Here is a 24971-nt window from a genome sequence, read left to right as displayed (position 1 = left end):
CAATCACTGTTGCTTCATGAATTATTCAGGCGCTGTGAAATTTGAATGTGTAATAGAGAGAGCTATATGAATAGACCAAAGCGAACGAAAGAGCGAGAGAAACAAGGATGCAAGATCACTCTCTAATTAGTGTCAGACCGCATATCGCTACATGCGGGACTCAAACGGAATACGTGAACATCCTACGATATTCGCTACATATACATATAGTCTGCTATATATATACACTAAACTGACACGAAAATTCCTGGAATAAAACTTTTTCTGTAAATCAAGAACTCACAATGTATACAGTAAATAAAAAGTTTAACTTAACCTGCTAGCTCTTGTTTATTCATAAAAAGTATTGAATGAAAGCTTATTTATTTATGTAGATTTTCAACTAATTTTAAAATTAATACAACACAAAAATCTATGATTAGTGACACAACTATGAACAAAATGCTAACCTTATAGCAATAAGTCATTAACAATCGGCCTTACTTAACAATAGATAGTTTGAGAAACTAGCAATCGCGTTAGCTTTGAGACAACTAGTTTTATTGAGTCAGTGTAAAATATACAATGACGGTGAAGGTACAAAAGGACTTTTTTCTCTATGTAGTCTTCGTGAATTAAATTTCAATCGGTCGGACAATATTCAAATAAATAGTAGCATTTTTGACAATTTGAAGGATAAGGGTTTTATTTGTCATTCTCTTATACCCACATATGTATATGTATAACATTCAATATATTCTAGCATATCGATTCTAATTAAAAAAAAAAGTTTTAAACCAGCAAACATTTTTAAAAACAGGTAGATGTTCAAGTTTACGATGTAAGCAAAAATATCAGAAAAAGTCTTTGAGGAATAGACTAATAAAATGCCCGTGTTTATCTGAAATTTTGCTTTTTGCCCCTTTCGGTGGAACGGCCAATTTCAAATGAGCGGCAAATTTTAGATCAGATCGCCGCTGGACACTAAATCAGATTATGAACAATTGTTTGGATGGCATATCCTGAATGTAATTTTTCCTATTCTCAGGGATTTTGCGATGGATACTTTTAATCTTTTTGATTTATGACGGATACTTTGACATAATCTACAAAATTTCTCACTGTGGTTACTTATTTTACCAAAATGCACTTTTTTGTCTTAGAATTTTTTTGTGACCGGTTTTTATGATCTGAATAATATTTGCATTCTCTGGTGATTTAATCTCTCTATTGAGTGATCTAATCGTTGAATGGAAGGGTAGTTTAATTGATGAACTAGACAGTTTTAATATTGGACTTTGATAGAAATATAGCAACTCCCCTTTTCTATATATTTTTTTACGTATTTTTAAATTTAATAATTCGATTTTCTGCTGTGCTTATCAAATATTTATATCGCTTTTCTGTAGAGTATATATATATATATATATATATATATATATATATATATATATATATATATATATATATATATATATATATATATTTTTGTCTACTCTTTCTGAAGAGCCATTTTACGATCTTTGTATGTAAACATAGCAAAAACCGCTATAAATTACTATTTATATGACATTCATTTAAAAAAAAAATATTTAATCCATGAACTTTATTTTTATACATTGCCATTATATTTTTAGGGAAACCGTTAACCAAGGACATTAAATTTGCATTGATTTTAAATTAATTAAATGCCTTGAAATATTTTTTACCACATATACAAACTATATATTTTATTTTTAACCTTCACTGAACAATTTTATTAACTAACTTGATTTTAAAATCATTATAAAATTAAAAAAATAAAAGCTATATTTTGGCATGAAATTAAAACCGCAATAATATATATTACAAAATAGCTTTAAGTTAAAATAACAATTCATATATACTAGACAAACTTGTAAAATTTAAAAACCTAAACTCAAATTAACAATAACTCTTTCTGGCACATTTACAACACAAATTTTAAAAATCAATGTATGTAACAAACATATGTTTGTAAATAGCTTATTCTAATCCAAAATTTATGTATTTCCCAGTACCCTGTGTCTGTACATTGAAATGCCTGCAATAACCATATATGTTTAACCTAATTATTAACGATCGATTCAAATCTGAATTCTAAGATTCCATTCTCTTCGAAAACGTATATGTATATATTAAATATAAAACAAATAATCCTCACAGCATGTTATTTTCAGCATGAAATAATTATAATTATCTTTCGACCATTGTTGACAAACGCCGTAAAATCTCGACGTCCCCAAGCCTTTTGACACTTGAACACTTTGTGTTTTTGAAGGTGAACCACAACCATCCGAGGAATTTCCCTATCGAACTCTAATACACTAAAACACACCCTTACACGCGTGCAAGGGAAAACATTTTCAGTTAGTTGAGATAATTTGAGCTTTGCACCCTTCCCCACCCCTCATCTGCCTCATCATCCCCTTCTACAAAACGTTAGCCTCCAGTCAAGGGATGGAGTGCTACATACACACAGACTCCAATCTCGACGGGAATGTTTGCATCAAACAGAAGATGGCAAACCACATCCAAATTAAACACGATCCAAGCAAATACCATCTCCCTTTTTGCGTTGCTAGTGTGTATGTATACGGTTTATAAACGGGAGCTCGCCCAACTTTGAATGCTTCAATTTCTAGTATTGGATCGGCGATTTGTGTGGCCGCAGATACCGTCGTTATAAATGGTTGTTTATTATCATAAAGTCAATATTTACTGTGAATGTGTGAATTTCTGTGATAACTGCCCTTAGCTCGTTCACATCGCACAGCTTAGTACATCTCTCAATAAAATATCTTCATGTATAAAAGTCAAGAACGAGTATTATGTAGTGTCAAACACAATTTATAAATGCCATATCTTCAGAAATATAAGGCTTGTTAGTTAAATGGTATTTTATATACTTCAGTTATTATTTTTATTGAAAGCTATTCTTGACATCAATTGTTTTTCAATCAATCTTGTAGCCACTACAAAAAATCTGTTTAGTATTTAGACTGTTTGACATTTTAGTTTAAACTTAAGTTACTAGAAGTTTTTGATTAAGTAGGACAATAATTTTATTTAAATTAGCTTTAAAACCTTCACTAAATTAAAGTGGGTCAAGTGGGGTTTGGTTAAATTAATTTCGACTTCAAATTGAGTTTCATAGACGTTTTAGAATAGCATATAATTCCATTAACGTTATCAGTAAATTAATATTTTGCTAGTAAAAATATATGAGTACCTGTGAAAATGTATTCGGATACATTACACTTAAATTAAAAATATAAATATGTATTAAAAATATAACTTGACTAAAAAATACACATTCACTGTAACAAATACATATGTATGTACATACGCTCATATTCAAAGCCATATGTGCATATGTTTTTGTATGTACATATAATTTTCATTGCTTTCTACAAATATACTTCCATCTCTTGGTCAAATCAAATCTCATTTTCTATAAAATTGTTTCGGTTTTGAGTTAAAAAAGTTCTTAAGTGCTATTTTGCCTTGCTCGCTTAATTTTTTTTCATTCGTCAAAAAATTTTCCATAGACCTGAACAAGTCTAAAGGAGAATGTTTGGTGAATACAGGGGGTGTTATAAAACTTCTCAGCCTAGACTGTTAATTTTTTCACGAGTTAATTTAGCAGTATGAGGGCGGACGAGTGGTCCTGCTTAATATGATAAATCATGCGGAACTCAAATTTTTTTGACTTGGAAGATGTATTGATTGACCGATGAATTGTTCAAGAATTCTCGATGGACATCCTTGGATTTTATTCAGCTTCGGACAATAAAAGGTCCTTGTCAACCATACTATGTCTTCTACTTTTAAGCCCATTATTTTATACAATTTTTTTTAGATTAAAATATTCTAAATCATCTCTAGCACCTCTTTACATCAAAAAAAATTATTAAAGATTAAAGCCACACTAACTAAATTAATAATAAAATTAATAAAGACACAAACTATCGACAGAAACTAAAAGGACCGAAAAAGCAGCTGCTTCCCTCTTCACGCTAACAAGCTACGGCGTCCGAAATCTAAAGTTCAACCTAATCCTTTAAGACAACTGGATTCTTAAGGCGCAGATAACTTAATATATGTATAGGCTTATAATAAATATACGCGATACACAAACTGTATGTGTTTTCAAAAACATGAACAACTGTTCCTTAAATAAAAATAAACGTGTTAATTATGAAATAATATTTATTAAAATATTTTTAATAATTTTAAGGCATTTATGACGCAGTTCATTTATTAAAATCTAATTTTAACTTATTTAAAATAAATAAGATATCACAAATCATTACGCTTTTTCAAGCTGTTTTTTTGTGAATAGTTATATAAATCAAAAAGTTACGGTAAATCCACTGATTAAAATACGGTAAAACGATTCTTAAAGGCAATAAGTTTAGAGGTTGATTAAATATTGTACTTAATGACCAAAATATTGCTACTTTAGAAAAGTCAAAGATAAGATAGAGACATGTGATCAGTTTTAGATATGTTCATATTGCATAACGGTGTGCTAAAAAATATTTTTTTTATATTAGAACTAATTATGAAAACAAAGAAAATGTTCATAAAATATAATTAATAATCAGTTTATAGAAATAGATAAAAATATGAGCTTTTCTGTCGGGAAATCATTATAATGTATACATTTTTGTTGTATTTTATTAATACTGATTATCCTATGTCATCCTGAGTGTTATCCTTAAAAAATCTATACATGTATAATACACAATCAAAATCTTATCTATACTTATAAGTTGCAGCAATATTATAAGTCAGGGACCTTCAAACAAATGTCAAAATAAACACCTCCAAAATGACTCAATCCTACTAAAATAATATTTTAGGATTGTTATTTTATATTAATTTGTCTATATTATTTAACTCAAAAATATTAATACTATTTTATGTTTGTATTGTTAATATAGATATATATTTATGATCACACCGATTCAAGTTCATCAAAACTATTGCATCAGAGTTAGTGTGTTTGCCAGTTCTACTCAAACTCTTTGTATACTTTGCTAATAATTATAACTAATTGTCGGTTAAGTCACTTTGCTCGAGTTTTTTGTTGATTTTACAATAAATACAATGCAAGTATGTTATTAATAATATAATTATTAGGATTTCTATATTGTTTGAATATTTTAATAATGAATATAACCAATATTTAGAAACTTTATCGCGATATTTATACGCAACAAATATTACAGTTTCTTTAGAACGGCTAAGCTAATAATAAAAGTTTTAATACACATACCTATGTAAGTACACATGCAAAACACTTCAAACTTATCTCCTACAGATGATATGTAATTGTCCCAACGTTCTTGCCGCTTTAGGAAGCAATGCTAGAAGCAAGTCCTCAACTATTATGGCTTACGAGACCAAGTTTTGCCTTTACGTTATTATGAGTGGTTACATTGTCCTCGATATTCTTTCTTTCAGAGTAACTTTAGAATTTAAAGTATAATAAATATTACTTTTTTTAAATGCATATTTTTACATGTTAACACAATACCAATAGTATGCTGCTAGATATGTTACATAATATATTCATACATACAATTTCAAACACTTTTAATTTCACAGAGCGTTGCGGTTTGAAACGCGAAATGTAACGGTCCTTTGATGTGGAGATTTTTTGCCGTTCAAGGTGTGAATCTACCTCAGATGAATTAATGGAAATGTAGACGCTTACTTCATCATTATTTTCTTGCCGCAGACAAAATCGAGATCAAAGCAAAGCTTCTAAAAGTGAGAACTCTGTTTATTCTGTTCGCTTTGACGCAACGATCAAAATATGTTTTTTTCTTTGAAAATTCAGAGGGAAGATCCAAACAACAGTTTTATTGCTTATTTATTTTATATATAAATATTTAAATGACATATATAGACAGTACCGCTTTCATTTATGATACACATATATTAAAAGCCCCTACATATTTTTTCATGTATGTATGTATCACAAAAAAGGAATGTAAAATACTAAAACATTGTAAAATTTTACTTTTTTATAATTTTAGTAACACGTTTTTTTATATGTATTAACGTTTTATTTATATTGAAATGGAATCAAAAAATATGGATCTTTATTCACGAAATTCATAAACGATCTACCGTTGATTTACGACTAACGGATAAGCGTTAAATCCGTTCACTTTTATACATAAATTTAATTTAGAGCCATTACGTGCTTGATTTTGGGTGTGCGAGAGCAAGATTCGGGATTTACGGATGGCAACCGAATTGTGCTGAAATAGTGGCAGTAGTGAGTCCTCGTCAGGTGGAATCTGGAGTAGTTAGCACAAAGTTTGGGCGTGTCTGGCGCCGCATCAGCACAAGTGCCGCCCCCGCCCACTCGGATTATCTTCTCCATCGACTGCCTCTAGCGAAGTTTCCACTTCTCAAACTTTGTGTCACTTGATCGCATTATATTCATGTATTCGGATATGGTTACATATCGGCGTGTAAAACTTTTGAGAAACGCTATAGAAAACGGGTGACTTGTCCGACGGTGCTTTATGACGGTAATATTATTTATTACTTTACTTTAAAACCATTATTATCGTCCTTTTGAATCGCAAATGTTGTGTTTTTAAAATACTACTACTACTCAGATAATTATTTTAACAATATATTCGTTTTTTAATATATGTTAACAAAAAAATACCTACAGACATACACAATATAAAAAATACTTGATCTATTTAAAAAATTCTAAATACTACAATTTAAAGCTGATTAAATTATTACAATTTTAATATAGTACTAATATCATAATAAATGGTAAAAATTTAATTAAAGTATTTTTCTAAAAATATTTATCTCTCTAAAAACTAACGAAAAAAAATACATAAATCAAATTATCTAATTTATTAAAAATAATATAGTAAAATTCAGTATTGAGGATGACAAATATATTCTAATTAATCTATAGATTACTTGCAAAAAGCAAAGAACGTCACAATTATTTTATTTACAATTAATTTTACAATATAGTTTAAAACAGCAGTAACATATATAAGAACCTTATATAAAAATATGTAGATAATCTTCATAATCAATGGATCTCTCAGCTACTTTTATCTCATAAAAAAATATTACGTTTACGTACTTGCTGCCATTGCTTTTGTCGCTACTGAAATTAAAATACTGTTTAAAACTAAATTAAACTTTCGAATTCTTAGTTCATTGCTTAGCTTCTAAGTAGTCGCGAGTTTCGTTGGTTAACCTTATTAAAACGTGTTTTAATTTTGAATGTCAAAAAGCAACATATTTTGACAAAAATAGTAGGTGGGTGTTATGTTAATTGAACTGAAATTGAGACCTTGTAGCTAAGCACAAATAGTTGATTATGAATCCGTAAACAGCAGGTTATAATATGTTATGTAATAATACAGTATATGTGTATATATCTGCTTTCGGTTAGGTTAATTTTATGTTTCGCTGAATTCAGCTTTAGTTACACTGTTGATAATTAATAAGTAGTTCAGGTGCTAAATTCGATGTTTTGGAGGCAGTCTGAAACTAATGCCACTACCTTGCAAAACTCGTATTGTGTGAAATGATTTGACTTTAGAAAACAATTATATAATTTATAAACTAAATATTTCAATTTCATCATATGTATTTTTAAATTCCAGGTTACATTTTTATGAAAATCGTAACAAATTACATTTGATACGATTTATGACAAAATATACTGAGACAAGATTAGTAAATAAAATTGCATAAAATACGTCTAGCTTATTAAATCAATAAATTGTTTCCGGATAGTGATGTCAAATAGTTTGACTCATGACAAAACTTTCATAGTGGCAAAAAAGTGCATTAAATTCAGATACAAGTATTATAATGCCTTTATAGAGCTTGACTATAAATTAGATAGAAGGATAGTGGCTATCGTGAATAAGGAAATAAATAAAAATATATTACCACAGCGCATAAATTCTACACAATTGTCGTTTTGCAGATTTGCAAGTTTACGATAGAGTAGATGATATTTATTTATGTATTTAAATATATGTGCAGACCATAATAGCTATTCGCCATGCCCAAAACAAATTATATGTATTAACAAAAAACATATAAAAATATTCACAGTAACAATTAAAATATATTATAGATAATAACGGTAAGACCACAATGCGTCCAAAACTGTGAGTACCTAGATGAAAATTAAAAATATTCGACAGATATCTATTAATGAGTTGTCTTATGTTCTTGCATGCAGTACTTTAAACAATACTTGAGAAACACAAAAAATTAATTGTGTTTATTTTCTTCCAGAAACTTAAATAAGTGCTTTCCCTGGTTTACTTGTCGATGCGACTCGAGAAAATCATATACCAGCAAACCTTGTAGAAAATAAAAATAGATAGTATTTATATTCCTTCATATACGGGTATCTAAAAAATATTTTATCTTAGAAAAGAGTCGGTTGCAATATTTGGCATATTTTAGGGTATTTAAATTGACACGTATATAAGACAAGTCATAACATATTTGAGACTGTATTGCATATGCTGATAAAATCTGTAGTTCTCTTGAAATAAGACACCTATGCTTCATTACACATAAGTGATAACCGAGCTCTAGTATTGCGGATCTATTAACGCACATAGATTTTCAATATCAAAGTTAAGTTTTTACAATCCTCAGTATAAATATTTTAATGAATACTTTAATGTCGAAAATGTGAAAAGAAAAAAAATTGGGGTGGGATTAAAACCTTGAGGAATTCCTAACGTTGAAATGTATTCATGTGACTTGTGTAGCTCATATTTAACATTTCGACGACGACGTATTGTATATATGTTCTTGTAAACTTTGTACACATGTGAAGCGGAAAAAAATTAAGAAAGCTCACCCTTAACAGATGGCAGTTTACTTATGCAAACGCGAAACAATAAATTACGCGAAGAATCGGACGTTTATTATTCAGAAGACGTTGCGTCATGAACGGGTACGTTTAATAAGAAAATGTTCTGCGCTGCGGTATACTATACACACACATATATGTATATATAAATAACCATAATATATTATATATGAACTATTTTATGTAAATGAAGAAAATAAAGTGGGAAACTGATGGGTATATAGGTGGGATGGGAACGAGTGTATAAACGCACCACCCTTGCATACAAACCGCGTTAAATTTCTCCAAGGAAATTATTTATTCATCGTTGTGTCAGTCATATGCGAATATCTCCGACATACGTGTGTGCGTTCTGTCATTGCCTCTGAAGCCACTGTGAAATTTCAATATTGCTCGAAGCTAAATTAAACCGTCAAATACTTTTCCCTTGAAAGACTTGGTCCGTTGTTTAACTTCCGAGCCGTCGCGAGTTTCCTCGGCAAACTTTGGTCAGACGTGTTTTAATTTCGTGTTCGAATCTCGATTGTCGAACAGTAGACAATTTTTATCGTATATTAAGGTGAAATATTAGGGAGATGTATTATTGGTACACCGCTGATAATACCTGAAGTTGAAACCTCATAGTCAACCCCAAATTGGCGGTTACGTATTTGTAGATAGAAAATTTGAACATGCAATATGTTTAGTAATAGAAAAGTATAGTAAGATTAACATGTAACACTTTTTAATTATTTTTGAAAATAATCATCATCAGGGTTAACTGTTCATTAAGTAGTCCAAAAACACAATCAAAAAATTAAATATTTATCAAACATTACAAAACACTATAATAATTTACTCAACATAAATGATTTCTGTCCACTGGTAATTGTACTAGGAGCAATGATATAATATATAACTAAGTCGTATATATTATAATAGTAATATCGTATATTTTTTACAATTGCGAGTTGACAATGAACTCTGTCTCTCAGTGCTTTGCAACTTCGATCCCGGTGTTTTACGATAATAGTAGACGGTGCTATTGTTATTTTATTTGCGTCCTTTATATTCGATATTTTATTGCTTTCCCATATAAAGCCAATCGGGAATAAACAAACGTTCATGCAGGACAAAATTAAAATGTTTTACTATCGACATAAATATTACATAGGCGCAAACATTTTTTCAATGTACTTACTAAAAAAAAAATTAACAAATAAAAGCATAATATTCAGTTATATGTAAATATAAAAACATGGTGATGCGTAGATTATATATCTAATAAAATAATATGTATCTTTAAAATTAGATTTACTTATTTTCCATTCATTTATCATTTTTTACCTTTTTGTGAACATATATAAAAATAAATTAAATAATAATTGTATTTTATTTAAAATGTTTAATAATTAAAAAAACATAGAAAGCGTTGACTTTTGGAATAAAATGTCGGTGAATAATATTTTTGTAAGAGGCTCTCTTTCTCGATTAGACGGCAGGGATATTAATGGTTTTGAGCCAAGCCAGACAGTGGATTTTGAGTCGTCGACCATAGTTGACAGCGAACATTTTAGACCATGGTCTATGTAAACGGACCTTATCCTAGGCTTCTCAATCATCATAGCAAACCTTCACAGCCGTAACGATCCGCGATTACTTGATTTTTTGGCCTACCGCCCCCGCCCTCAATTAATGTCAATGTGATAACGATCAAGTGAAGGCATAGTGAAATTAAAACTACACACAATTATTTTAAACTTTTACACAGCAGAAACTTAATTTTTTACAACAACAAAAAAGTGCAACTAAATGTTAATTTTTTACGGTTTGTACAATAAAGCATTTCGCGATATTAAATTACATTAAAAATTATGAAATATAATATGCAATCTGTTTATTTAAACAAAAATATTTCTTATATTTTATATATTTTCTATAAACTGAAAATTAAAATAATACGATAAAATTGTATGATAAAAAACGTTCAGTGTTCGTTTTTTATTATAATATTACCTATGTATGTATATATATTTTAATATGTAGCGGCAAATAATGTTATTTATAAATAGACAAATCGGAACATACTTTAAATATATAATAGTTATTAATAAATAATTATGTAATGATTATTACTTTATAAACTACCATTCATGTATAGAAATATGTTTAATTTTTTTCTTTATTATTTTTCAGATATGTTTACGAGAACGGCACTCTATATTTTCCGCCGTTTGATTGGTATCAGTATTTTCAAGGAAAGACTACCATTAAAATTTCCTATGCATGTCAAAAGCCAGATGGAAATCTGGGATATAAGCTGACCTTAGCAGGTATGTATTATTTTATTCATAAAGATAAGGACTTAATTTAAAATTTTATGTTTTGTATAATAAATATTATTTGAACAATATTCTCTAACAAAACTTCGCAAAAGTTTTACAAAAATCGCTAAATATAATTTCTTAAAATCATATTTTTTTATCAATTAAAATACATGATATTATTCTCAATTAATAAAAAACTTTTTAATTAAATTTAATGTATATAAATTATAAAATATCCTTAAACATAAATGCAATATTTCGTTATACCTAGAGTTGTGTCTCAAATATGTATAAATTTATATCCTGTCACTCGTTTAAATCTATACTTGCGAATGAAGTATATAGTATACTGTGCACCAGTGGGGTTCCATGGATTTGACATTTAATCAAAAAATCCTAGTTCAAAATTTTACCTCTAATCATTTTATTACAATTAAAATTTATATACATTTTTATTTAGTTTATAAAAAAGCAGAAGCAGTTTTAATTCAACATATTTTTATTAATAAGTAAAATAATTTACGTGAATACACACATTAACATAGTCAATAAATATATATGGAAATAATTAGTAAAAGATTTTATTTAAATAATAATTTGATTATAAATACTTGATTTTTTTAAAGCAAAACCAGTAATTGCAAATTAAAGATACTTTTATTCCTAACAATTATTATTTAATGTGTCGATTTTACATCTCAATATCATACATTTTGTTGCAAATATTTGTTACGCAAAATGAGATAACGCCGCTTCTAGGAACCATATAAAAACCGCTTTTCAAAGTATAATTTAACGATAGAAATTTGCCGAGTCATTATTTTCTAAGAGATTCTTTCCAAAACAACACAGCGCATTATTACCAAATTACTTTTTAATAATTGTCGATAAATCCTAATCCTAAAATGGCTTTGCGTCGCTGATGTGCAAATATAACGTAGTATTTCTAATCACTGACATTGTTAATAATAGCTTGTAATGTGTTTTAACTATGTAGAAATTTGCTTTAATTATAATAACTAATCTAATCTACCAGTATTTTTATTGAGTCCGGTAATAAATAATTAGCCGTAATATGGGGGATACTGGCAATAAAAGCCCTAATGGCAAGTACTTTGAAGAGGATAAAGTCTTAGAGCTTTAATGCAACAGAGCCTTACCTACTTTGCCTTAATTATTCATCCGGAATAATTATAAAGGCTGCAAGCGATTCTCCTTGAACCTCGTCAATGTCAGCAAAACGCTTCCTTTTAACTTACTTCTTTATTTATGAGAATAAAAAATAAGGACGTAAAATCGGATGATACATCATTATTTCTAATTTTATAATTGACGCAACTTTACATATGTATATACATATAAATATAGTATATGCATCTAATTTTCTTATAAAAAAATATTGCATTTAGTTCAGTATAAAACTGTATATGTTTACTAAACTCATACAATAGTATGGCACTAAAACCTTTCTCAAATGCACTAAAGTTGATTAAATGGCATATATATGTATTACTTATCGCAAAGCATTTTCCGCACATTCATGAAATAGTTTGATACCACAATTCAAGTTTTGAACACTTACACGCCTCTATGCATTTTTTCCTCTTTGATCTTTTGTTCCTCGAACGGTAAAATAATTTATATCGCAGCATGTCGAAAATGAAAACAATTTCAATAATCCAACTACGGGAGGAATCGAGAGGAGTTATTGAATCAGCGCAATTCTCTATTTGCTCTTATTGTTTACGCTGTATCTGCAAACATTCGAAACAGAAGACGCTCAGAGAACACAGCTCGTTGAGATTGAATCCAATTCCTAAAATATGAAGCCTGAAAGCATTTTTGCGCAGCATCTGCACTCTCTTCTATTATAATGCATTGTATTGTGTAAGCTTCGTAAACATATTATTAGAATTCTAAAAAAAGTATTAAAGTATTCTTATTCGAATGCAAATGTAGCAGAATATAAACATCTTATATCTTGGTATAAAAAATATATATACATACATATAAGTATAACTATTTGATATTTGTATCAATAACAATAAATATGCATAAAAATATATTTGTATAAAAAATATAATTTCGAGTATGTAGATATCCGAATACCATCTGTGTTCAAAGTGTCAGAAACTCATAAAATAAAAACATAAACTTTTTCCGTCAGTTATATGGAGTGTCTCAGTTTGAACATAATCGAAACTATGACATAACATTACGTATCCCTTTCTAAAAGATCCCGTTCTTATGAATAAGCATTGAACGCTTGTTATTTAAGTATAATATTATATAAATTAAAAATACAGCTAGCTCAATCCATTGTCTAAGAAGTGATATGTTTCGTAGATTATTTATACAACGTACGCGAAAAATAAACAATCATTAATACATTTTCAATCGTATTATCGACTACAAAGACAACAAAGTATCATCATTGCCACAGCGTAAAAACTCAACCTGTATAAGTTTTAAAAAACATGCCTAGAAACAGTACTATTAATCTTGTTTCAAATAGCATTTTTATAGGTATCCTTTTACTAAATGGAAAGATTTTCAGAGGTGTGATCAAAGTGAGGTGTGCTCTCAAATTTAAATTTACTATGCACTACTGGAGTAGGGTTAGTCGACACCCGCGGTGTGTTGTCGGCATAATTGTATGCAGTAACCATAAACCAGTGGACCAATGTACAATGGAGGTTTGCATTAAATGCGTGCTATAAAAATGGCAACATAACGGATATTTCACCGGCAGTTTAACATCAAGCGTAATAATCCATTAAGATATTGTCGGGTTCTTTTGTGGCGACCACACATATAGGCACATTTAGAAGGGCGATTGTCTCATTGTTGATGACCGTGACCAAAAACGTTCATTCATTAACAATGAGACAAACATCATGTGACAAGAGGGATTTCTTTTGACCACACAACACGGGTCGTTAAGAGAATTCCTTTTGTGACATAACGGTACGGACGCAATAAATCAGCACAATGCAAGCCCTTTCCGAATAATTCGAAAATCTGGAGTCAAGCAAAAATTTGCTTTTGAAAATACACATCCGATTTCTCGAATTCTAAGAAGCCACTGCAGCGATTGGCTAGGAGATCTGAGATACGAGACGGCTGAGGCACGAGACAAGAGACGGCCCAGATAGCAAAGCCAGCGACGCAGACGACCAGAGAGCCAAGATCTACCAGCAGCCATCCGGAGGAACCTGCACACCTTCATAGTCAAAATTGTCAAAACTTAATAAACAATATAATAGGATTCACCAAAGTTTCTCATTGGCCGCGAGATCAACCACGTCTAGAGCTACGCCACCCTAAACTTCAATTTGACCACTGACAATATATCAACGTATACAGACGACAGTTGACTTAAAGCAAATTACAAAACGATGCAATTTTTGAGCATGAGAACCAAACAGGTCCATGACAAAGATAGCAAGCATAGCTAATGTACAATTGTGGGATTAAATCAGCAGAACCCAAATTTCTAGACCAAAAAAAAATGTAAGTCAAATTTACGCACCAGTATGTGAATTTAAATATTACTCTATTAAGTCAAAAATATTAGCAGGTTGGTTGATTTTTTTGTAATACCAGCCGATTGTCATTTTTTAGATGGCAAGATCTCCTGATTTGATTTGAAGTAATACCTAGAATTTTAGTTAAAGAAATTCTTATTAACCGATCATCGTTTTTCTTTATATGTTATTGCTCTTCATGAGGGTATGTAGAAGGCTGTACTTCAGAAAACAGATTTTGTATTCAACGTACTATAATTCCCCAGCACTTTACAATATTTAGGACCTCTCAATTCTTCAAATTCAATATTAAAACATTTATGATTTCGCTTGTGACTTACTTAAAATTTATGTTTATTATAATCTTAAAACATTATAATGACATAATATATGTATTCACCTACATATCCAACTAAACAGTGCTTAGGATAATACATGCATCTTTGTACAAATTTATCCTCGATTTATCTGAATGGGTTAAAATGAAAGATCAAGTTATAAAGATAATAGCGATGTGTAAACAAGGCTTTAGGAGAGCGTGCCGTCGCGTCGAAATTGGACACTCAAAAATTTTCGTTTCACACTATCATCTTAGCGTTATGCCCATCCTAGCCCGGTCGGGATACAAGAAAGCGGCTTAATGGCACCATCTGAGTGCTGCGGTGGCTGGCACTACACCTTTAGGGCGGATGAGTGTTATTTGGAGCTGTTGTGCAAAATATTTTATGACTGCCGAGCAGTGTAATGAGGACGCACACGCAAAACGCGAGACTTAGACACGCGTGTGCGATTTATTAAATTTTCTTCTTCTCATTATGCATGTAGATTCGCGCACGCGTTTCGAGTGCGCACTTTCTCAATTATGCACGCGATTAAATATGCAATTATACACACGCGATGACTCCGTACCTTACTTGCGAATGTTTTATAGATTTGCTACGAAATATGATCTAGGAAGTCTGAACATTTTTTTAATACGAAGTAACCAAATTTCATTTAATTTTATCTATACATTTGAGCAATTCTTTCTCTTTTTGTGTCTCACGTAAGTTATGTATTTAAAACTCAATAATTTATAATACATTTTTTACAGTGATGGATATTTATCCCAATAGTAAATATTTAGTTCATTTTGATGTGTGACATTCACTACTCAAAAAATGAAAGACAGTGTAGCACAACTTTGGCGTCCATATCTTGCTTCTGCTATGCCTTTGTGTAAAATGTCTGATTTGTACTACCACCTGCTGACCTTTAACTTTTATAGTAATTTACAGAACAATTGAGTAGATCTGCATTACCCAGCCGAGGACAGGGGAAATGTTTCTGGCTCAGCACCCTCGACAATTTGGTATTTTCATGTTGCGCCTTGTACCGATTAAATTAAAGCATATTATTTTATTCTGTTTATTTTTAACACCTCTTTGCCACTACGGTTGGTGGGTTTGTCGTAAATCAAAGCTACACTCATTAATCCTACTCACTATATAAACTCATCGCTGAAACACAATAATGCATGTTGAGTTTAGCATAAAAATTGAACTGACAAAAATGATTTTTTATTTGTTTTTTCTATGTTTTGAAATTTTATAGCGGCCATTATATTTTTTGCACGAACGCTGAATCAAATGGAATGTTTCTTAATCTCGTCGCAGCAGTCCTAGTCCATATTTGTGAATATCGATTAACCCACAATGTTGTAGACACGTTGTTCTTGCAAAGATATACATGGATTGAATTGTGATTATTGAAACACTGAGTTAAAAATTGAACATTTTATTATATTATATTACAATATACGCAAATCTTGACTAGGTTTGGCGAACTACTAAATAGCGTAGAAGGAAGGTAGAAATCCTATGTTTTCTTTATTTAACTTCACAACAAACTCATTCAGGTTGTTGATATTTATAATGTTTCAATTTTTCCTAATTAATTTGAGTTTAATTGTTATGGATCATAAATTAATAAATTTGGAAAATAACATAGTTAGGACATCGCTTCTGTCGCTTCTATCAATACACACCACGCCACTGAAATATGTGTATCGTATATCGCCACTCTATTTTTAACTTCGTTAAGAAGCTACTCGGCGCTCGGTTCGAAGGGGTTGTTTGTGCTGGGTGTTTTCAAATTATTATACCTAATTTCCTAAATAAATAAGTCGTATATAAGTACGATATTTGGGTGATTTTCATATCGAAAATATTTCTACCTGTATTTATAAAACAAACAAAGATGAATTTTGAACTCACACGAAAGAATAATTTGGAGGATTTATATTATATTATATTACTTTAACACTCCCTCGAAATATAAGTCCACGCCTAGCTATCTATCATTATTAACTTTCAGTTAGGTTAAGCGCTCGTTACTATTACTTTTTATTTCTCGTAAATTGCAATCAGGCTCAGTTTCGCAAAGGATAACCCTTAACGATCCTACCCCGATCCATCTTTTTAATTGCCTTCGCCCCCAATCAGCCAAAATGTCCGATTAACGATCAACCGACGTCGATTTTTTTTCTACGGATAACCAAATCACCTTTCAGTCAGACCGCAGATAATTCCGTTAACCGAGGTTAACGTTAACGTGAAATGTGCGTATATCGCATCATGACACGCTCGTTATAGCGGCTCTCATTTTGGCTGCAAATCACGATCGACACGTTGGCGACCGCTGCAATTAAGCGCCGTCTGCTTCCATGTGTGCGGCCCTGTACGCCCACCAGCCTATGTCCGAGAGATGGGTGGTTTCACGAGTTATAGCTGCTGTCGCGAATGTCGATGGCTTGACGTTAGAGCGACGTTAATTGAAGTTGTTTCTTTTTTATACAATGATACTATCCGACTTACATACTACATCCATTTTAAAATCTAATACTTTTGTGTAATCTATATTTTTCTGGATATATCTTATAATATTGCGTTCGCATGTTTGCTCTAAACCAGTAACGGTGGGACTCATTTCATTCTCGGGAAAACAGTACTGTATTTTTTTATGTATTTTTCTCAATCTCAATCATCACTAGTAATGTTTTACTTTTAAATAATAATTATAAATATATGTATTTATATATCTTAAAAATAGTAATAATATGTAGTAAATAAAATTATGTTTTTAGTTGTGAAAATCAGATATTTGTTAAGATTTTTAATCAAATTATTAAATGAACTAATCTAACCGATAAATATATATAAATATATGTAGAAATGCCATTTTATCTCATTTATAATTCATCATATTGAGAACAGCTACAAAACAGTTTAACCCTTAAATACATGATTTTTCCAAATTCAAAAATAAAATTATTTTATACTAAAATTAGGCTGAAAATGTCCACATTTTTCACACATTATTTGTGAAATTCCATTGCATTTTGGCATTTTGCATCTGCTCAATATGGACCAGTGTCTACAACTGCATATTTTGTTTATTTTATGCCACTATTACAAAAAATAGTAATTAAATAAAAATAAACAATGGTAGACTAAGCTTTTTTGAGTATATAAATTAATTTTATTTTGTTTTTTATGCACCAGCACCAATGAAAACAAATGTTAAAATTCCCAAAAATGTGACACATCTGCACCCAACGATTTTTTAAATGACATTATCAAGCATACAGAGACAGCTATCGGAATAATTTGAAAACACAATGGCTCGGCGCTTGTTACACATATATAACACTATGCAATAGAGTTCTTTTATTGAACGTAGAATGAGTTATAAGCGCTTAAATAAATTGTTGCAGATTTGCAACACCCTGCATTTAAGGGTTAAATAACTTATGTCAATTAAATACTTTTCTAAATTCAAAAAAAATCAGATCTAATTAAAAATAAAATTTCAAACCCAAAAAGTTAAGCGTCTTGTACTCATTGTATAAAGAAAATAGTATGCTTTACCTGTGAAAATTTTTCACTATAAAATGTTAGAAGTTGTCTTGTAAGATATAGAATTCACCAATAAATTTATCTAAATCATTGAAGGGTTTATAAATAGTTATTTATTTTACAAGAGACAATATTATTCCTCATCAATATCTACATCCAAAATAATGTTTAGCTTAATTGGATTTTAAATTTTTTTATCGTTGAAAAGGCATAATTGGTAAATTTATAATTTCACTCCATAAATTTCTCTCTAACCAAGCTCATTATTGGCTCATTACTCTACATCAGTGAATACGTAAAATTAATGCTGTCTTCACACTAATGTTGACTAATGAGTCAGTAATGCGCTGAGTCTTGTCTTTAATAAATGAACGCCACCCAAATATAATTAAAAATATTTTAAAAATAATAATTAAAAATATTTTAGGTGCTTAATATCTATTTAATATTATATATTATAAAATATATTTAATATATAATATATATGACATATATTATTAAAATACATTCATGTATTTGCGAATAATATTCTACCCCAAAACCGTAAAGTTGTTGGAAATAACATAAAATAAAATATTCAGTAGGGCCTTGTCATTTTAAGAGTTTTTGATGGATATATATTTTACATACATACTACATTTATCCTGAAACGTTACTATAATACATAATAATATGTTAATATATTATTCATAATGTATATCATGACAAAGTTTCGATCAATATTTATTTGCTAATATTTTTTTATACATCTTTACCAGACATTTTAAAATTTTATGCTACACACTATTATTAAATAATCGCTTATATCGTATCAAATGCATCTAACTTTTAATGGACGATGCATTCGCCTCTGTGGTCGCGTCTCGTTACGAATCATAATTTTAATCCTTCACAGAGATGTTTCACATAAAAATCTGACGCCCTATGGCGCCGGCATCATTCGTCCGTCGCTGCTGAAGTTTGCCGGAGGGGTAATGTAAAAGTTCACCGAAGCGTCAGCACGTAATTAAACTTGTTATTACAGTTATAATTAGATTGAAAGTCATTACGGCCGCAGCATATTTTGTATCCCGCGGCCAGGGCCAGTTTTAATGGGGGGCAGACTCCGGAAGTTTTTAGGTTAAAGTGCCACTTTCGTTTTAATTGGCGGTTCTTTTCGAAATCGTCCCTGCCTTCACAACATCCTGATTTTTGCATAAACTCGTAAACAACTACAACATAACCCTTGATAGGTATTAGCATTCTATAGTATGTGTCTTTATTATTCTCGCTCTTTGAGGAGAACTCCGATTGACGATCCACAATTCATCCACCTTAATTTTGGTCTACCAACCTTTCGTCGCCATTGGGGGTAGACATTAATTGACTTTTTCAAGTATATTGAAATTGTATTAAATTTATTTTTTAATATTTATTTACTTAAAATTGAGCATAAGTATGCGGCTTTTAACACATTCGAAGAAGTAAATGGTTTTTAGCTGATATTAGGCTGATTCGTTAATTGCATTTTCTAAATACATCAAGACATGATGACATTTATTTTGATTTTATCTTAATGACATTTATTTTTTAATTGTGTCTTTAAATTTTCTAGTACTAAAATTTATTTGACATCATCTGTGCGATTCTAATGGGCACTAAGTTCATACAAAGTTAATGCTAATAACATTTCTAAATACCTGGTTTAATTGGTCTTTAGCACACACCATTAAATTTAACCAATTAAAACTAGCCAGCTGTAAACAACAATTTAATAGGGTTTCATGCAAAATGTATATACGTGTCCACCAAAATTAATAATTTAAAAATATAATATTTACCCTATCCGAAAGCATTTTTTAATCCAAAACTAATAATAAATTATAGTGCCTCTCTATTTATATTCCAAAGATTTATTAGTAAAAGTTATTCAAAAGCTCTATTCAGTGTTAGCCATTACACGACACGTTTATCGTTCGTTGATGTATTGAGATTTATATTAAAATGTCACGAATGTTAGTATATAATGTATAAAAGTAGAGCGGCAGAAGGCAATATCTATTACAAGAATTTAATTTCCTTCGGTCGCGATGGCTTCCTGTTGGCTTCTATCGCTTGTCCTCTATGTTTGTGGAATCCATTACAGCCAATTTATTCTGTGGTTCGTCGTGGAATCTGGGAACAATGGAGCCCAACTTGGTCGATTATTATGATGGAAATCTAATAATTATCTTTCGACGTCGAAGCTCCAAAGGACGGATATTGCATTCAAAACTGAGATTCGAGCTTTAAATTTACGTTTTATATTACAAGGGGTGATGCAACAAGTTTAATTTTACATCAGTGGTTGAAGATAAAAATTACTTAATTTCATTTAATAAAAAGTTTAATTATAATAACATATTTGCTTTAAAAGTGCTAAGAAAAGATAATGTTTAATAAATATTCTAAAGATAAAAATACTAATTTTAGGAAATATTTGCAAAGCATTTGATTTTGTGAATAACTCATAATTCATTTAGAAAATCTCTGTTGTTATTTTTCTATATATCTGTTTTAGACCATAAACTAATTTCTTTATTCCAACGTCAAAAAGAATAAATCTTTTTTTAGAGTTCAAATAACATAGTACGTAAGTTCTTGATTGGAAAGAAAGAAGCTGCGGGCTCAAGCTATGGCGGCAAATTCGAATTTTTATTCACGAAAATACGCTAATAATAAAAACCGGCCACAGTTGCAAATAAGCTATTTATTTAAAATTATAAAACACATAGTAATTTATAATTCTTTTTTTTAGTTATCACTGATTCTTAGATTGAAAAGTATTATGGTTAATAAATACTTGTGTAATATATCTGATTGACTTACACAGTTGGTTCAGATTTACCCCGTTATAACACATTGGGTTTTCGTCGATCAGGTTACAATAGAAAATTAAAAAATAATTATATATTTGACCAATGAAATAAGTTCACCCCTTGAATAAATAAAATTTGCACAATGAACAGAATCGGAATGCCGTTTTTTAAAAGGGAATATCACAATGGTGGTTTTTACGCTGGTTAGACGCATTGTGTTGCATTTATTATGCACTTTTTCTAGTCATTACGAGCGTTCAACGGGAGTGCTAATGGACTGTCTGTTCAGATATACAAGTGCGGTATTTAATATTGTCCTATTGATGGTTAGGCCTTTTGTCCAAATGAATTGTTTATTTTTTTACGTTAAAAAATATCGTTTATATGACATTGGCGTTAATTAAGCAAATAGTCAGAGCCCCATAGTAAAATAATTTTATAAATGGATTATTTTTTATTTGCATATTGAAATTTTATATGGTTAAATTAAAATATGATTCGGAAATGAAACATATTTTTTAGACTCCAAAAGCAATACATAATCAATACGCTACTACGATTATTTATACTCTTACTATTTAAAATAGCATAAGTTCGAATCTCATATAGACTTGGTGGGTTTTTTAATTTCTAACGTATCTGGGAGAGTAGAATTACATAATTATAATTCGGATCGATAAGCACAGATTAGATTTACCTAAATTTTCTTAATCTCATGGATCAATATTATATACTACTATTGTACCTATACCTAAAATAAAAAATAATAAAAAAGTTGAAGAAATGAGACCAATCAACATGCTACCGTGTATAGAAAAAATAATAGAAGAAGTAGTAATCAAACAATTAAAGGAATTTATTACTTCTCAAAACATAATATGTGAACAACAATCGGGATTCAGAGAAAAGCATTCCACTGAAACTGCATTACAAGTAGTGATAAATGATTGGCTGTTGGCTAAGGATACAAACAAAATCATTGGAGCAGTTTTCTTGGATTTCAAGAGAGCCTTCGAAACAATAGACAGAAAAATAATGTTAAAGAAATTGGAGAGTATAGGTATAAGTGATATAGTTTTAAGATGGTTTAATAATTACTTATATAAAAGAAAACAAAAAGTTAAAATAAATAATGTATATTCTGAAGACAAATTAGTGTCTTATGGAGTACCACAAGGGTCTAAATTAGGGCCATTGTTATTTGTTTTGTATATTAATGATATAGTTAATAACGTAAAAAAATGTAAAATTCATCTATTTGCGGATGACACATTAATGTATTGCATAGGTGATAACATTAAAGAAATTGTAAATAATTTAAATAATTAATTAAGTATATTAGAAATATGGTTAAAGAATAATGTACTTAAATTAAATGAGAAAAAAACTAAATGTATGTTTATTAATTATAAAAATGTTTTATATAATAGTACCAAAATAGTAATAAATAACTCTAGTATAGAAATAGTGGATAATATAAAATATTTAGGAGTAATTGTTGATACAAAATTAAATTTTAAAGAACATTGTAATTACATATTAAAAAAAATTAGTAGAAAAATAAGTTTATTATCTAGATAAAGAAATATATTAAGTATAAATACAAAAAAAATAATTTACAATAGTATAATATTGCCCCATTTTAATTATTGTGCAACACTATTAAATATGTTAAATAAATTAGATAAACAAATGTTGCAAAAATTACAAAATAGGGCAATGAGAGTAATTTTAAATAAAAATAGATTAACTAATTGTAATTGATGTATGATTGATAGATTAGAATGGTTGAATGTTCAAGAAATATTGAGTATGAATGTTTTAGTATTTATATATAAGTTAGAAAATAATATGTTAACAGAATATTTTAATAAGTATTTAATAAGAAATAAAGATGTACACAAATATAATACTAGAAATAGAGAAAATTTAAAGATAATTAAGTATAAGAAAACGAGTACGGCTAGGGGAATTATGTACGGAGGTTTTGATTTATATAATAGTCTTCCAAGAGAAATCCGAAACAGCAAAAATATAACGGGTTTCATAAATGGAATAAAAAAACACCTTCGTACATATAGAAATAAATTATAATATTAAGACTTTATTATTGTATATTTTTATTTTTTCTTTCTGTTATGTATTTTTTATATATTTTTATATATGTTTACTAAATTTGTTAGATGTAAAGATTAGCTATTAAGCTAAATAAATTTATAAAATAAAATAAAATAAATAAATAATAAATATGGCGATGATTAAATTAACAAAATCAAACTAAATCGTACAGGTATTGAAAGTTATCTATCAACAAGCAGTTTATTAGTTTTACATTTTCAGTTTGCTCTATTCTTTATTTTGTGTATTTAAATATAATATTATTGTTAGTGGAGTAAAATTTTATTAAAAAAAATTTGAGCTTTCTTACAAAATGTTATAAAAATAATTTAATTGTATGTACATAATATATCATTGCCTTATATCGTTGCTAGCGACAGACAAATATATGAGCTAAGGTTTTCGCTAAATTTTGTCGTGGTGTCAAACACAGATTGTTTGTTTAAATTATGATGGCCATTTTTTCGTTCACATATTTTCGATGCGCCACGAAAATACGTCGTAGAATATTTTAACAACTCTTTTATTATCACTATCATTTTATTAAACCATCTGGGTAAATAAACTGCTTTTATATACAAAAAATATGGCCGAAAAATGTTAATTCAATATTATTCGACAATAACGAACGAGGACGTAAAGATATTAATAATACATAAATTACGTTGCCAGCACGACATTATTCTGTTTTGGAACGTAATTCATTTTTAAAACAATATTTCATAATCCTAAAACGACCCCTGTCGGATTATACTCTCGGCGTATAATCATAAATATACGAATTAGCCGTAAATTTTTAAACGCTGATCCGTTAAATCGACGATTATCAAAATTAAAAAAAAAATCTCCCTCCGCATCAAGGATGAGGCTCGTATAAGAAGATTAAATTTTGCTCGTGTTTTACACGGCCAAAATCAGGTTTAAACAAAAAGCATAGCTAAGCTTAAAAAACATGCTTGTAATCGTGCGTTACTACTTACTGTATGTAGCAAACAAATGTTTATAAAAAAACATTAGACTTTTAATGATCTAATATTATTTCTCCATATACTTTGAACTGTGACTCTTATGTATTTTATGTATTTTTTTATATAAAAATTTTCAATGATTTACAAAAATTTAATAAAACTATTCTTAACCAGAAATACCACTTAATTTTGATTATGAAATAGATAACTATGTGCTACATTGCATAGAAGTGATTTAGCTGTCCTATTTCAAACGAACTACAGATTTCATTATCATATACAAAAAAATATATGCAATGAAGCTTCTTAGTAGTTAAGGAATTGTCTTGCGACGCACACATAAATTAAGGACCTCAAGGGAACTGTGTTTCTTGTATAATCACCTAGTGCAAAGTACCCTTGAGCATGCTTCTC

General features: G+C 29.5%; 1 protein-coding gene across 1 annotated transcript in view; it reads left to right on the top strand.

Moving 5' to 3' along the window:
- LOC148233898 (cell adhesion molecule Dscam1-like) overlaps positions 1 to 24971 on the top strand; it is a 182333-nt gene that overhangs the window by 142836 nt on the left and 14526 nt on the right. Inside the window, exon 4 of the mRNA XM_088188970.1 lies at positions 11081 to 11217. Within this exon, the coding sequence (XP_088045096.1) occupies positions 11081 to 11217 (137 nt within the window). The remainder of the gene's footprint in view (positions 1 to 11080; positions 11218 to 24971) is intronic.

This window comes from Plectrocnemia conspersa, unplaced genomic scaffold (assembly GCF_051122295.1).
Source record: "Plectrocnemia conspersa isolate PC_06_02 unplaced genomic scaffold, ASM5112229v1 ptg000007l, whole genome shotgun sequence".
Taxonomy (NCBI): Eukaryota; Metazoa; Arthropoda; class Insecta; order Trichoptera; family Polycentropodidae; genus Plectrocnemia; species Plectrocnemia conspersa.
The sequence above is the reverse complement of the archived record's forward strand: the minus strand, read 5'-3'. Positions and strand labels throughout refer to the sequence as shown.